Source organism: Chenopodium album, chromosome 13, assembly GCF_948465745.1.
Source record: "Chenopodium album chromosome 13, dcCheAlbu1.1, whole genome shotgun sequence".
Taxonomy (NCBI): Eukaryota; Viridiplantae; Streptophyta; class Magnoliopsida; order Caryophyllales; family Amaranthaceae; genus Chenopodium; species Chenopodium album.
In genome coordinates, this window is record NC_137846.1 from 15087312 (window position 1) to 15103970 (window position 16659).

Consider the following 16659-nt stretch of genomic DNA (forward strand, 5'->3'; position numbering starts at 1 on the left):
AGAATGCATGTTGAATATTTATACAAAACCTACGCTTATAAGATATGAAACAATCTTCCTAAAACATATACCATATATCCTAACGATATATTCACTAAATATTATCTTAACATAAATAAACCTAAATATATTATTCTCGTAATAAGATATATATTGAAAATATATCACACATATATTTTCCGATTTTAAATATCTCTAACACCCTCTCGCAATCGTAATGGCAGTAACAAATCGGTCGAGTAGCAATACTCTGTTGAAGTCGCCTTCAAATTTTTTTTTGTTTCTTCAATGATGAGAATGTTCATCTTTTTGAACTCATCGGTCATCAATCAAGCGGAAACGTCATTCTCATATTTGAGTAATTTGACATTAGTAACACGATTCAGATCTCCAAGCTAAATGCAACTACACAAGTTTTTAAACGAAGAAAAGGAGAAGGGAATGAAACCATATCCAATCGCCAGACAACGAGTTTCATACTTAAACCGCTTCCGATGAGCCGCATCATCCATAACTCGTCCAGGAACAAAGTCAGATAACCCTCTCTGTGTAAAAGGAGAAGACCCTGTGAAGTCGACACACACATCATGACCACGATCCCGTATTATTATTATTATTATTATTATTATTATGTAGTAACAATAATTGTTTGATTAGTTTTATTTTTTTTAATAATAACATAACCTAACAAGCCATTTGTATTCGAGGTTTCAGGGTATAGTGTGCAAATTGTTAATATAAATAGTTAATTATTTTACGTATACTTAGTATACGCTAATATAAATAGTTAATTTTTTTCTTAATAAAGGTCGGTATAGGATTTGTTACTGATTTAATTAGTAATTGATTAGACAATTTAACACATTTGAATTTGTACATGATCAGTGGAAAAATATGATTTTACTTAAACAATTGTCCTTGTTACTAAATATATATGTATCTATGTTTCAGCCATGAAAGTTGCAAGGACTGAAAATTAATTACCCGTTCAAGTTCAGAATCCAGTTTGGAAATTAGTAGAAATCTTAATACGAGAAATGAATGACATTATTTCAATATAATGTATATTTTATCTAAATTGATATCATATACTGGAATTTAATTAGCCGTTCACCATCAATTGTTTAATTGGAAAAGCGAGATAGATAAGTGCAGTGAAATTTATTTAATTAAATTAAAGAAATGTTAGAAATAAATCGATCATGGTGGATTGTTGATTGTCCAAAATCGAATTTGTTTGTCCAGTAAATATGCTCGCGAATAGAAAATTATGATAACTTCATCTGAGAAATAATTGTCGGCGTTGGATTCCGTAATCTTCACCGACGCTGTTCATCTTCTCCGACGTCCTTTTCATATTAACCTGTATAATGGTTGTGATACCATCAATGATAAAGTAATAGAAATTTCAGAAAGAAAAAAAAAACAAAAATTCATTGTGCATTAAATGTGGTTAGGTGCCAAGAATTTTCGCCACCCATTTTTCCCGCTTAAGTTACTCCTTAGCGCCATTGAGGGTGAAAATTTCCCCCCTAATATTCCCTCTTCTTTTTTTGGCTCAAGCTTATGTGACATCACCTAATTGGGAATGTATGTGGGCTCTACATACATTGAATGTATGTGTATCAACATCCGCACTTTCTCAATGCGATTTGTTGCATCATTTTCATCGGAACTCATTTAATTTAGAGCAGTAAATACACATTCCAGTCATAGAGATCTTAGAAGTTAGAATGGCATTACAGCAACCCTACCATTACCTTACAATACCATCCAACCGGAACCGAATATATCTTACTCAATCATCCGGTGACAAGAAAGGGAGGGGCACCCAGTATTCACCCGCCAAGCAATTTGCACCACTCGCATCGGCATTTCAACGACGGCTTGTGATAGGCACTGGGTCAGCCTCTTTTGTAGCTATTGGTGCTAATTTCGGGGGGATCACAAGCTTCCTCCTCGGACTTTCACCGGATACAGGGCGTAATCTCAAGCTAGATGTTCTTTATCCAATAGGAGGATATAGTCGCTGCATTCAGCCAGATGAAGGATTTGGTTAGTAAGTTCATATCATACATGCAATCTATATATTATTTGAAGCCACTATAGAGCATGAATTCAAATAGCTGTCAGATTAAATGTTGAATGTTTTTTTCTGGACAAATACAGAGTTCATCTATCCAGCTACATGGGTGGCGGACCAAACATTATTCTATCGAGCAGCAGAACGGGCAGAACAGGAGAGGTCACTCGATCCCCCTCCACTCAATTCTGATAAACGTAGCAAAAGGAATGTGAATGAACCAGTCGTCGCCTTTGGTCCTCCTGGCTCGACTGGTGAGCTTACCGTCAGCGTCATTGTTTCACCAGTCTCTCCAGATTTCAGGTAATTAAGTTCGAAGCATGGTCTATTAGTCTCAACCCTCCACCCCTGAGGTACTCTACACTCTAGCGACTCAGTACTAAGGATAAAGAAAACACACTAGTTAAACAAAATATATCTAAAGCACATTGTAAACCAATGGCACAAGCCGTACATGTACCCGTGCTGATCTTAGCGCATCATCAACTATGTTTTTTGATCCTTCACCTATCTTAAACTACTACAACTGATTTCTCTGATGTTAGCTGTAACAATCAACAGTTCAACATTTACTGTAATAGGAACATTTAAATTTTTTAGTCAAATAAACAAAATTCAAAGTGAATTATATTAGCACAATAGCACCTCTACACCAATAAGGAACTATTTTGGTTTTTGAATCGTATTTTGTTCACAGGATCGAAGCATTTAGAGGACCAAAAGAGGTAGGAGAAGCTGTTATCAGAACAATAACTGCTCCCACACGCCGTCCAGATGTGAAGGCTACATTGCTGAGATCAAACCTGAGAGGCGATTCTCTGAAAGACGTAAATTATTATGAATTAGAATTTAGGGTTGAAAGCTCCTCGTTTCAGCGCCATAATGTGACTGTATGTTGTGCCCAAAATGGAAGGTTATACACACTCAACGCACAAGCTCCAGAATCAGCATGGCAAAAAGTGAAAGAAGACTTCTACAAAATTGCTGCCTCGTTTAGTCTAACTTCATAACATATGCATGGAAGCATGTGTATGTACAATAAAGAACCAAAGATCAAGTAACAAATTCATGTGGTTTAAGAAACTTATCTAGCTACATTTACAGTCAGACAAGAAGGTACTACGGAGTATGAAAGACGAAGTGTACAGAATTCAGAATCATTTTGCTAGGCTTTACTAAGGATTTTATATGGTATTTAATACATATGTATCCTGGTATCCTGATAAGCAATGCCACAGTGCTGCCCTTCAGCATTCTCTCACGATAGTCATAAATTTGAGAAGGAAAAAGGAACCTAGTGAATTTTATTTTCAATCTATCTTAAATTAAAAAAAGGGCAATAATCATGCAAAACATCATTCTGCTAAATGTCTAAAATGAGGATCCATTCAAGAAGTGACCCTTTTAAAACATGTTAGAAGCTAACACGTTAACATATTAGCTTCCACAATTTTCATTTACCCAATGTCCCAGTGTAAGCAATTCTTCTAAAGACAGCCATAAAAACCCATGTCAATTAACACACTTGTGAAGCAGTAAATCACGAGTTATGCTGTACGGAAAAATTTGTAAACAATCTTATGGCTCAAACTTCAGATATATTAAATTTTTAGCAATTACAGACATGAGTGCAAGAGCAGAACCAGGAGTCCATACTTTCTTCCCTTGTTTATACAATTAAGCAGGAAGGGTTTTACAGTTTTCTTTTAATGGATACTAGGCTATAGCCCCACGGGTACATGCCTGGGTGTATCTAAGAAAGTACATTCTATAAAGCATCTATTTTTAATCTTTATAATATAACATATACTGTTTATAGGATTATGGTTTTGCACATGAAATTTTACACACCGCATATAAGTCTAAATATATTTGAAGAAAAATTAGAAATAATAATCCCAACTTTCATCAATTTTGATAGAATAATCCCAACTTTAGATTACACTGGAATAATCCGAACTTTAGGGGTCTTCTTTTTCTTCAATCCCAAATACCGGTTACCGGTTGAATGGGTTACTTATTTATTTATTTTTTTTAAAAAAGTGACATGTGTCACGAGATAATTGGTTTAAAAATATAAAAACAAAAAAAAAAAACAAACAAAATTTTTTTTAAAAAAAAAACAAAAACACCGGCCAACCCAGAATCCGGCCACTCGAATCTTGCCGGCGGCGGCTGTGCTACTCTCCCTTCCCCTGCGCCGATTCCTCCCCTCCCCCAACGCCGATTTCCCCCCTCCCCCAACGCCGGTGATGCGAACAACCTTCCCCCCTCTTTTACCGCCGGCAACCACCACTCGAAATTACTCGTTTTCCAGCCGCCACCACCACTCAAAATTCCTTTTCCAGCCACCACCACAACTCGAAACTCTCTTTAAAACTCACCCCAACTCCCGAAAACCCCCAAACACCCTTCCCCCACCATCGAAAACCCTAGCCGTTGGTGTTTCGTGGTGGAGGAGAAGTTTTTAGGGGTTTTTGTGGTGGTTTCAAGAGGGGGTTAGAGGGGATTTCGGGGAAGGGGGATAGTGACGGTCCGGCATGCGAAGAGTGGTGCTCCGGCGTGCGAAGATCGACAGTCGGCGAGGGAGTGGTGGCGGAGGTTAGGGTGGGACGGTGGAGGAGAGGAGGTTGCTGGGTTTTTCTGATTTTTTATTTTTTTTTATTTTTGAACCAATCAGGGCTTGACACGTGTCAAGTGACCTGATATAATAAGTCATTGACTTTTGTTGACCGATTAGGGATTGAAGAAAAAGAAGACCCCCCAAAGTTAGGATTATTCCAGTATAATCCAAAGTTGGGATTATTCTACCCAAATTGATGAAAGTTGGAATTATTATTTCTAATTCATCCAAAATTATATAAAAAGAGTTGAAAAATCCTAAACTTGAGGTAATCTAATAAAGTTATACAAAGTAAGTATATATATATATATATATATATATATATATATATATATATATATATATATATATATAGGGGAGGGATCTGGTGAGAATAGGTCCATATGTGAGAATTCATACTTATATGAGAACTGATTTAAAATTTAGAACATGTAAGTAAAAATTTAGAACATGCGAGTTAAAATTTAGAACATATGACTCAAATTAAAATTCTGAACATATGAGTAATAATTTAGAACATTTGTGTAAGTAATATGTTTAGAACATCTGATTTAAGAATTAGAACAAGTGATTAAAAATTTATAAAATTTGCTTTATGAAATTTTAAACATATGAGTAAAATGTAGAACATCTGATTTAAGATTATGAACATGTGAATAAAAATTTAGAACATATTGATATAGAATATAGAAAGTGTGACTAAAGAATTTAGAACATACGTGTAAAAAATAGAACATACGCTTTAAAATCTGGAACATATAATTAAAAATCTTTAAACACACGTTTTAAAATTTAGAACATATAAATTAAAATTTTGGAATAAGTTATTTAAAATTTATGACATCAAACTTAACTAATTTATGATTTAGAACATGTGAGTACTAAATTAGAACAATCAATCAATCAATCAATCAATCAAAGCCTTAATCCCAAAAGTGGGGTCGGCTAACATGAACCAAATTTGATTATTCCGTGTAGTCATCAACATAAATCTTTCTCCTCCATCCCTTACGATCCAAAACTTCATCCTCACGTAAATCCATGCACTTCATATCCTTCCTCACTCCTTCCAACCAAGTCATCTTTGGTCTCCCTCTTCCTCGTTTAATCCCTCCATGGTCCCACTCTTCCACTCTTCGCACCGGTGCACCCTCGGGTCTCCGTCTTACATGTCCAAACCAACGCAGACGATTTTCCCTTAATTTATCTACAATGCCCGCCACACCTACTTTCTTGCGAATAACCTCATTTCTGATTCTATCTCTTAAAGTGTTTCCACACATCCACCTTAACATGCGCATTTCCGTAACCTCCATCTTTTTAATATGCTCTTTCTTAGAAGCCCAACATTCTGTACCATAGAGCAACACTGGTCTTATGGCAGTCCTGTAGAATTTTCCCTTCAACTTTAAGGGAATGCTGCGGTCGCATAGCACTCCCGTGGCCGCTCTCCATTTAAGCCACCCTGACTTAATCCTGTGGGTCACGTCTTGATCAATGTCACCATTCTTCTGGATGATCGACCCTAGGTACTTAAAACATTCACTCATGGTCAAATCCTTTCCATCCAAACTCACCACTTCATTGCTTGTCCCCCTCTGAGTGCCAAAACGACATACCAAATATTCAGTCTTACTCCGACTTAGCTTAAACCCTCTAGATTCCAACCTTTGCCTCCATTGCTCCAACTTGACATTAACCCCATCCTTAGTCTCATCCACCAAAACGATATCATCTGCGAACAGCATACACCATGGAACCTCATCTTGAATTGGTCTAGTTAATTCGTCTAGAACCGTTGCAAAAAGAAAAGGGCTTAATGCAGACCCTTGATGCAATCCGATTGTAATAGGGAAATCTTTTGTCAACCCTCCGCATGTCCTCACATTTGTTGACACATCCCGATACATATCCTTAACTAGGTCTACATACCTTCGTGGGATACTAAATTAGAACATTTGATTTAATTTAGAACACCTAAGAAAAAGTTTAAAACATTAGATTTAAAATTTGGAACATACGAGTAAAAATTTAGAACATAAAGAGTGTTCTCACATAAGAAAAATTCTCATATAAGAAAAATTCTCACGAGAGCCTCCCCCTATATATATATATATATATATATATATATATATATATATATATAAAGAAAAAATTTCTACCGTCTTGCCGGCCAAAGTTTGCCATTTTTTACCTTTACTTTGTTGAGAATTAATATGATGAGTAATTTAGGCATGTTATTATTGGATATATTTCCAATACAAACTTTTTTAAAAATCCAATGTACATTAAATACTTTGGATATAAAGTTGCCTGAAAATGATCAAAAGTTACCCCAATACAAGTAAAGGTTACCCTGATATAAATAAAAATTAAATATGTTCTATGGATGAAGTCGCTCTATTTAGGATTGAAAATCAAATCTAAGTGAGTGAAAGTAATTATATTAACCTTGTAAACTTATCCCATGGCCTATTTACATTAAAATCATGTCAGATTCCAAAGACGGATAAAAGCTACCCCAAATGTTATCCTAGAATTCTTTGATGTACAAAAATATTATTGTAAACTGGGTGTATACGAAAATTTTTCTCTTGAAAATTTATGTATACTTGTAATAAAAAGGGGTAAAAATAGTCAAACTTTGCTCTCTGATACCATGGATGGATGATTTTTTTTTTTTTTTTCTGAACACAAAGAGTAACAGGTATAGCCGAAATTCATTTTTTGGGATAGGTTATACACAGGTATAAACCCTCTGTGTCATGCAGGGACTATAAATTCACTTTGTGCATGCACTTTTCTTTTCTTCCCCATTCAAACATTTAAAAAGGAACAGCCAGTTCATACTAATCCAAGGAAAAAAAAAAAAAAAAAAAAAACCAATAACCAAATTAAATTGGAATGTATACAAACAGAAAGAAGCACAAGTTACCAAGATGTGAATATACATTTGTTCATGCACAGACAGCTTGCCTTTGTTTTTTCATTCTCTCCGGATTCTCTGAAACCACTGCAGTCAGATTACGATCCTCAAACACAAGCTCCGGGCCAAGCCTGCAGCAAAATAACAACTAATTATGTTCAAATTAGTAAATTACACACATGCTCTGAATTAAACATAGACAAAGCATGCATGGCTACTTTCAGAGTCACAGGTAAATTATCCACATGAATTCACCGCAGTTGCAATCACTTTCTAGATTAAAAAATAGAGCACGATATAATTTAAATTTAAGGATCCCGCTTACTTTGGGTCAAGAACCAGCTTCTGCACCTCTTTGATTGCAGAACTAGCTGCATATAGAGATATCTTTCCAACCAGAGAGCACAAGAAGATGCAAGTCAGAAACCTTCACTGACATAGAGTGGCTTACTTGTCAATTACATAACAGCAAAATTTATTCGCAACTAAATCAAGAATATTTTACCTCTACCATTTGTAGCTTTGTTGCATGATCATTTGAAAGACAGCGAATTTCTTCTGCCAGTTTCACTGCCTGCTCTAAGCTCTCAGGTGACAAGAAATCGAGACCCAACTGAGCTGTGGACTGCAAAGTCACCAAATGAATACCACAAACATCCCACAGTCAGTATAACAACTCAAAATCATCTTGCAACTCACAAGTATTGGAAGTCAAAAAAAAAAAAAAAAAAAAAATAAGGTCAAACATTGGAACTCATACACCTCTGCTGATTATTAGGACTTATTATTTGCTAATCTGTGTAATATCATTCTGTTACTAAAGCATAGCAGCATAAACAGATAGTTTGAATTTTCATGGACATGAAAGGGGAATATGATAAGCACCTAATGAAATTTAACTCTAAAATATACTTCATTGCTCTTCCCAAATAAAAAGTCTTGGACATAAAGTCTGGCTATTGGCTAAAGAAAACACGTATAGACACGACATAAGCTGCTACAGGCTTAAACAAAAGACAAGTGATAATGCAGACAAATCGGATTATGTTCCATTTAAGCATAAGCAAGTATCCATACTTGACAGATATTATTGTCAAATAAATCACATTGACAAAAGTAGCTTAAGACAGGACCAGGATACAAAAATCAACCATTGTTCTAAAAAAAAATAAATAAAAAATAAAAGGATACAAAAATCAACCATAAACAATGAGGCAAATACCAGCATGATAAAGGTAGAAACTAGCAACTTATCAGGTCCAAAATAAACAGCAAGAAAGAATGAAATTAGGTATTGACATGACCACAGCATCTCCCACTAGTACCAAAGTATTCAAATGAACTCACCTGAAGATTTCTAACTTGGAATGGACATCCAGCAGGTACAAACACGGCTTGGCCTAAGTGTTGTTCAAATGACCATGGTTCAACCCCTAAAAAGATGTTATTAACCAAGTTATTTATTTGCATCCTAACTAGTTCACCAAATTATCGAGAATTTGTGTAAATCATGCTATGGTCAGAATATCGTAAAGATATGTTCCACAAGTACAGTTGTATAATGACTAGAGAACACAAAATTTCTTTTTTGCCCAGTCATAGTGGTAAAACATAATCACCATCACACCCAGGCACATAAGTAAAGATTCTCTCATAACAAATGAACAGCATGAGAAATAAAAGAAATTAAGAAAAGGCATAGGTACGAAAACAACAGAGGTGAAATAAACCTATGAACCATTGAGCTAGAGAGAAAAGCAAGTAGCAAAAAATGTTGTTATGGGTTGCAGCAAGAGGGAGGGGAGGCTATTGTAAGAGCATGAGATTGACCACAAGTTACTCAATTCAAGAAAGCCACATATGGTTTACATTAGAGTAGAAATATAGATAGATCATTTGAATATTAATTGGAACCCAAGGATTTCATATAAATCTAGCAATCTATAAGAAAAATGATGGAGAATACAAGGAGATACAGTAAAGGATATCACAAGTCCACTAAAAAAATCAAGCAGAAACAAATATAGGAGCCACAATCACGCATACAACAAGGGCCAAGCTAGGAAGAACTGCGTGAAAATGATCACAGAAAGAAGCTAGATGGACAGCCTGAGTGCCTGACACCAGAAATAATCTGAACTTCACACTGGGTATCAAAATTTTCTATCAACATCCTGAGCCGACTAGATCTAAATGAAATTTTCTATCAAAACTCTGAGCCGACTGGATCTAACTTTTACACAAATGAAGACCAATCCCTGATGAGTGATTACAATATGGGCAGATTTTCCTAAATGAATGATGTTCTCAGTCCTATGCACATCTCAAAAGCATGAAACTTAACTATAAAAATCTTTGGCATTCGGTATCTTCTATTTGCTCATCTAAATTTATATCAAGCTTACCCTTATTTACATTTTCCCTATCATCTCCATCAATGGGTAAACTAACTGGAACTTCTTCATTTAAGTCCCTGCATGGATATCCAGAAAAATCTTGCACCTGACTTTCCCCACAAGCTTTCTGTATCTTGGCATTGTTTTCTTTGACTTTCATTTCACAAGAATGCACCAAGAGGTATACCTGCAAGGAAATCAAGAAACATTGCCACTACCAAAGTAAGAAACATCTCAAACACAAAAGGCTGAAGGAGAGCGAAAAGATGAGACAGAATCAAGAATACTCTTGAACTTGAAATATTCTATGTTTATTTTTTATTTACATCAGTTTAAATAAGAATCATACATGAACCATGGAATCAAAATTGTTTATGATCTTAATAATGCCATTGTACTCAAATGATACTACCTCCGTTTCAAGTTTTTTGCAATTTTGGAGTCGACATGGACTCCTAGTCAAAATATGAGAAATGGAGATTAAGTAAAGAGAGGGCATGTGATTAAGAAGTATGAGAGAGAATGTGGGTCCCAGTTTTTAAATTAACTTTATAAAATCTGCCAACTTTTTGGGGGTAAAAGTTTCCCCCCAAAAGCATTGTACTGAAATTTTCAACCAAAAAATAAGGAACCGCCAGTTTTTTTTTTGCATGGCTAACTTTAAATTTTACCCACAAAGTCATACCCTATTTATACAACAACAATTACCAAGGTTCAAAATTAATGTTTATCCACTACTACTAGAGCTTAAAAAAAAATCACAGTACACTACATAATAATAATGAAGTCCTAGCAGTGTACAATCTTCTAGCAGCCAAAAAATTCTTCTTCTACTCTCATTCAAACTGAAATTTAAAGAAAGAAAAGAACAAAAAAACCAAAAAAAAAAAAAAAAAAAAAAACCACAACATGGCAGACATGTTTGATGAGGAATTTTACAATTTGGAGCAAATTTTAATGGAAGAAGAGCATATCATTCACTCAGAAAATGAAGAACAACATAGTCCACCAAACAAGAGACGCAAACCACATTTAAAGCTCCACAAAAAAAGGGCATTAATTGACACTATGTTAGCAATGCAACAAGATGGAAAGCTACCAAGGGGCCTCAAATTATCACTTTTTAGAGAGTGTGATGTTCACAAGAGTACAATAACAAGACTTTGGGATGATGTATGCAAGCAAAGACAATAGGGGGGTGGTTGATGTCAGTTCAAAGGCAATTGGCAAAACCGGGCCAAAACCAAAAGAGTACTCTGATGAATGGTTGCAGTTAGTTCCCCTCCACTTGAGGACAACTGAAAGAAGCTACGTTGGGTACTTAAAGATCAGCCATGTCACCATTCAAAGGCTGAAAAAGAGGGGTAAGCTGAGATGCCACATGAGCAACAACAAACCAGCTTTAACAGAAGCCCACAAGATAGCAAGATTGAAGTGGGTTTTGTCACACATCAACCCTCCTACTACCCCAGAATCGAATCCAACTTTTGATGACATGCAACATGTAGTACACATAGATGAAAAGTGGTTTTATTTATGCCGCGAGACAAGAAGGTTCTACTTGCTTCCCACAAAGGATAATCCATATAGATGCCAAGTGTCCAGAAGATATAAGATCAAGGCTATGTTCATGGGTTTGATTTCAAGGCCAATATACAACCATAAAGGGGTGATAACACATGATGGTAAGTATGGGATTTTTCCCTTTGTTTACTATCAAACAGCAAAAAAAAAAAAAAAAAAAAAAAAACAGCAAGAACAGGAAGAAAGGAACTTTGGAACCAAAGGCATTGCAGAATGTTAACAGGGAAGTTATTAGGGACATGCTTATCAACAAAGTCATACCAACAATCAAGCAAAAATGGCCAGCAGATATGGACAAAAACATCTTCATCCAGTGGGACAACGCCAAACCCCATCAAATACCAAAAGATGAAGAGTTTGTTGCAGCGTGTACTCAAGATGGATTCAACATACAATTCATACATCAACCTCCTCAATCCCCAGACCTGAATGTGCTAGATTTGGGCTTATTCAACGCGATTTAATCCATCCAATATCATTCATTCCCAAAAAACCTAACTAAGTTAATAGAAAGGGTTGAAGAGGCATATGAGTGGTTTGAACCTCACGTAAACAGAAACAGTTGGTTGACTTTACAGGCTTGTATGATTGAGATATTAGGAAAACAAGGAGGTAACAACTACCCCCTCCTCATAAAGGCAAAAAAAGACTTGAAAATTTGGGATTGTTGCCTGATAATTTGGAGGTGGAGAAAGAGTTAGTGGAGGAAGTTGTGAAGTACCTTAATGAGAGGCTAATAGTAGCAGATCCAGAGGAAACAAACTAAGAAGTGGATGCTGATTAAGCATTTAAGCAAGAACCGACCAAGCAAAGACTGCCACACATAACCATTTTTGGCTTAAGCATACGAGAGGGACTCAAATATGATTTGGTTATGTGTGTAAACAAAGGTATTTTGTGCATCTGTTTTTTTTTATTTATTTTTTATTTTTTTTAAGTGGTTTGGATATTATGTAATCAATCTAAAAGGCAGTCAGTCATGTAGTAATATCCATGGTCAGATAATTATGTCATTTTGTTCATCTATTTTTTTTTTTTTTTTTTTTTTTTAGTGGTTTGGATATGTTTTGAATCTTAAGTGCAGTTAGTCACTTAGTGATAGCCATGGTCAGATAATTGTGTCATTTGTGCTAATTGAATGTTATGTAATGAAAAAGAGCATTTTGAATTTGAACATGAATGACATTCTAGCACATTCTAATCATAAGAAAACGGTTTACAGGTTTATGTGCGTATTGAATCAATCTTGAGTGACATCTTAAATCCATCAGAGAGATTACAATTTAATCACAAGAAATGAAATCCTATTTGTTACCTCAACAATGTTAAAATTGGAGCAAATCAAACAAGACATTTCAAGATCAGATGAGTCCCCTCATCATTTAGATTTAGTAACAAGAATGATCTCTCAAATTGAATCATTGAGATCTTAGGGACTCTATGTTGCAAAAACAGACCACAACAAAGGGACTCACTTAGCATGTTTAAGACATGGTCCCTCAAAGACTTTTCATCGAGACCAAATACAAACATTTAGTATTGTCATCATCCATCAACCACCATAACCCCAACAGGGACTCAAAGGGACTCACAAATTAAAGCACGTATGTGCTTACAAAGCACAAAGCACAGGGAGTAATAATACCAGAAGCAACAACAAACTCAATCACCAAAGAAACAACAAACTCAATCACCAAAGCAACAACAAACTGAGTTCACTAAATCATATCAACAACAAAATTCACACCAATAGTTTCCGATTACACTACATAATCGGTTGGGATTTGGCCATTTCAGAATAAAATTGGATTGTATTAGTGATTAAAAGGCACTCAAAGTAGATTGTGCCTACTTATAAGAGTCATAACTAAACAATTATTCTGTAAATGGATACAAGTTATATCGAATACTTGACACAAATTAGCATGTTTTATTACAGATGTTGCATTAGAATGATTGTTATGTTCAATTACAAGCTTAAAATGTTAAATCTTGATCACTACAAGAATAGCAACTGCTTATTCCACCAAGAAGCTGAGATTGTAAGGATTTTAAGGCAAGATCAATACAGTAAACTCACAAGCCTTTGTGCAACAAAATCATACTTATTTGATCCCCTCTCTTAAGTAACTAACTGTTAAATCCCAGCTAGAGGATGAACAAAAACAAGTCATAGTAAACTTCCTCAAGATCAAATAGAGTTAAGACAAGACTAGAGATTGAACAAATGTAATACAAGATCGGATTGACGAGATCGTGGAAGTGAGCTTTGAACTGATCTTTAGCTTGTTCAAGCAAGCAAAATTAGACGGCAAACACACATTGAGGTCATTGACTCGTACACCTTACAAGTGTTGCAACTTGTAAACCATTGCTAATGATCAACTGATCAGGCATTCAAGGACATAGCAATCGTGATTCATACAAAGACGAACGAACAAATCATTGAAGCGCGAACATAATCCCAATGAAACCAAGATCTAATTAACCAAGTCAATTAAGTAATTAACCATTGCAACCCAAAATTTAACTATTAAGAGTCTATTAATAATTACATCTATTATAACCCTAACAATCGGATCACAAGCTACAAAACATTAGATGAACAATAATTTCCTCAATCCAATTTCGCCGTCAAAATTGAAACCACCCAATTCTTTACCAATCAATGCAAGCAAAAACTATTAACACCATTTCATTATCATTAATTAATTCATTATTATTAATCAGCTTAAAATCAAATAGTATGACAATTATGTATCAAGATTCTACAAAATTAATTGCAATTGTAACATTATTCAACTCAACAATTAACACTTTTTTTTTTCTTCGTTACATAATTTAACACTTCCCATTATACAATCAACTAAAAAAAAAGTCGAATTTTGGTTAAGCACTTCCCATTATACAACCTAAATTCAACCACCAAGCACGTATGTATAAATTAACCATTACAACCAAAATTCAATCACCAAGCACGTATGTATAAAATTCGCCGCTGTTGCCCATTACAACCAAAATTCAACACTTCCCATTAGAACACAAAGCACGTATGTGCTCACAAAGCACAGGAAGTAACAATACCAAAAGCAACAACAAACTCATTCACCAAAGCAACAACAAACTCAATCACCAAAGCAACAAAATTAATGTTAAACACAAAAGCAATAACAAACTGAGTCCAAAAAATCATATCAACAACAAAATTCACACCCCCTGGCCAGCAACTACTGTTACTGGCAACCAATCAAGCACATACAAATCTCCTTCTCAATGTAACCAACAATTAACATATAACCAGGGACTCAATTTCACAATGCCCTAACAATTAACAATTACGGTAAAAAATAATCAATATAAAAAAGGGATTCAGAAATCGTCACCAATGGAGGGTCAATTAACCCCTCTTTCGGAGCAGCAGCACTGGGATCATTTCCCCCCTCATTCAAAGCAGCAACAGGGTCATTTTTCCCTCATTCAAAGCAGCAACAGGGTCATTTTTCCCCTCATTCGGAGCAGCAGTAGGAAGAACGTTTTCCCCCTCATCCTCTACATCAGATCTTTGTTTTTTCGCCCTTTCACTGCTCGTGGGTATCGTTTCTTCCAAAACCCTCTTTTTTTTTTCTCTTCTCCTCTTCTTCAGCATCAATAGATCTGAGAACTTTACCCACAGCGGTGAGGGAATTTTCGCTCAAAACATCACCGAACTTCCCAGAATTGTAGTATCTTCTAGCCCACAAAAACCCATCTTCCAGCGCATCGTATATAGCATCAAGCAACTCAACCTCCTTTTCATCCTTACGAAAATAGCATATGCAAGAGGCTCGTAATCTATCATTTTTGTGGGACTCAAACACGCAGATCTACTCAATTTTTCCAGAGAAACGGATGAACAAGGAGGCTCGAGAGAGAAAGAGTGACTGAGTGAACAAGGAAGATCTGCTGGTTTTTGAAGAGAGAGAAACAAGGAAGATCTGCTCGTTTTTGAAGAGAGAGAAACAAGGAAACGAAGAGAGAGAAACAAGGAAGATGAAGAACAAGTAGAGTTAGGGTTCAATTTCTGGAAATAGCAATTGAAGGCTTGATGAATTAATGAGTTAGTTGGGAATTGGAATAAAGAATTAGATTTGGTGGGAATTGTTAGATAAATAATGTTAGATTAGTAATTTCATAAGTTTACGGTTTAAATTCTAATTGGGGTTATTAAATTCTAAGTAAGGGTATATATGTCATTTCATTTAAAAAAAACTTACTAAAAATGGAAAAAGTTGGAAAGTTGCAATAAATGTGTAGCGGATGTTTTTGGCAAAAGTTGCAAAAAACTTGAAACGGAGGTAGTATAATAAAGCACCCCCTCCCCCAACATAAAAAAGGTTCTTTTTCTTACCCTACTCAAAAGTGAAATTCCTTTTTGTTTCCTACTTCAAAGGCTTTAAAAGGGTCTATTTATTGACTAAATAATAAAGCCCGAAATACAAGTTCAGCTCCGTGCGAAACAAATAATGTTTCTCACAGGGGTAAAAGTGTCATGAAAAATAAAGTGCAGGGCTGAACTTGTAATTACATAAGTTCACGGCAATAATAGAGGAGATTGACTTCTAAAGTTTGACTAACGGTCAAGCATACTCACTAACGACTGTTAAACGAAGACAAGCCCTAGGAGAGAGAGAAGGCGAAATTCTGAGTTCGAATGGGCGAATTACGACAACTTGAGTGGATGATCTGAGTATCGTCGGCTGAGTGGATGATCTGAGTATCGTCGGCTGAGCTGAGTTCTGTATGTCGGAATTGATCGACTTCAGTCGGAATTGATCGAGTTCTGTCGGAATTGATCGAGTTTTGTCGGAATTGATTGTTCAATTCGTAACATTGTAAGTATGTGTTATGCTATTATGTGGTTTAATTCCATATTGAAATGTTTTGTATTCAATTTTGCCCTTTTAATTCCATATTGAACTGTTTTGTATTCAATTTTGCCCTTAGCTGCATGTTGATTCAACTTGGACAACTTGTTGATAAACAATTATACTTTTTATGTTTAAATTGT

The 16659-nt window shown here is 35.4% G+C and overlaps 2 protein-coding genes across 5 annotated transcripts; one reads left to right on the top strand and one right to left on the bottom strand.

Annotated features, from left to right (window-relative positions):
* Positions 1 to 1415: 1415 nt before the first annotated feature.
* On the bottom strand, positions 1416 to 15707 carry LOC145574631 (E3 ubiquitin-protein ligase JMJ24-like). Of its 4 annotated transcripts, none has more exons than XM_081632463.1 (7): positions 14996 to 15707; positions 10038 to 10215; positions 8980 to 9065; positions 8138 to 8257; positions 7958 to 8019; positions 7683 to 7763; positions 1416 to 2029 (listed from the first exon to the last, which is right to left on the bottom strand). In XM_081632463.1, exons 2-7 carry the CDS (start codon positions 10186 to 10188, stop codon positions 1990 to 1992), a joined length of 540 nt encoding a protein of 179 aa, XP_081488589.1. In that variant the 5' UTR covers positions 10189 to 10215; positions 14996 to 15707; the 3' UTR covers positions 1416 to 1989. The 4 variants fall into 4 exon arrangements, with proteins under 4 accessions (XP_081488589.1, XP_081488590.1, XP_081488591.1 ...); XM_081632464.1 differs by having other exon boundaries at positions 7658 to 7763; XM_081632465.1 differs by having other exon boundaries at positions 7642 to 7763.
* LOC145574630 (psbP domain-containing protein 7, chloroplastic-like) lies at positions 1734 to 2627 on the top strand. The gene is made up of 2 exons (XM_081632462.1): positions 1734 to 2055; positions 2170 to 2627. Exons 1-2 carry the CDS (start codon positions 1734 to 1736, stop codon positions 2388 to 2390), a joined length of 543 nt encoding a protein of 180 aa, XP_081488588.1. The 3' UTR covers positions 2391 to 2627.
* Positions 15708 to 16659: the final 952 nt, after the last annotated feature.

Bases quoted from the DNA above. Each gene is read 5' to 3' on its own strand.
- LOC145574630 (XM_081632462.1), top strand. From the start codon at position 1,734: ATGGCATTACAGCAACCCTACCATTACCTTACAATACCATCCAACCGG. The intron at 2,056-2,169 runs GTTAGTAAGTTC...GGACAAATACAG, and splicing joins TCAGCCAGATGAAGGATTTG to AGTTCATCTATCCAGCTACA.
- LOC145574631 (XM_081632463.1), bottom strand. From the start codon at position 10,188: ATGAAAGTCAAAGAAAACAATGCCAAGATACAGAAAGCTTGTGGGGAA. The intron at 9,066-10,037 runs GTAAGCTTGATA...ACATCTTTTTAG, and splicing joins TAGGGAAAATGTAAATAAGG to GGGTTGAACCATGGTCATTT. The intron at 7,764-7,957 runs GTAAGCGGGATC...ATTTTGCTGCAG, and splicing joins AAGCTGGTTCTTGACCCAAA to GCTTGGCCCGGAGCTTGTGT.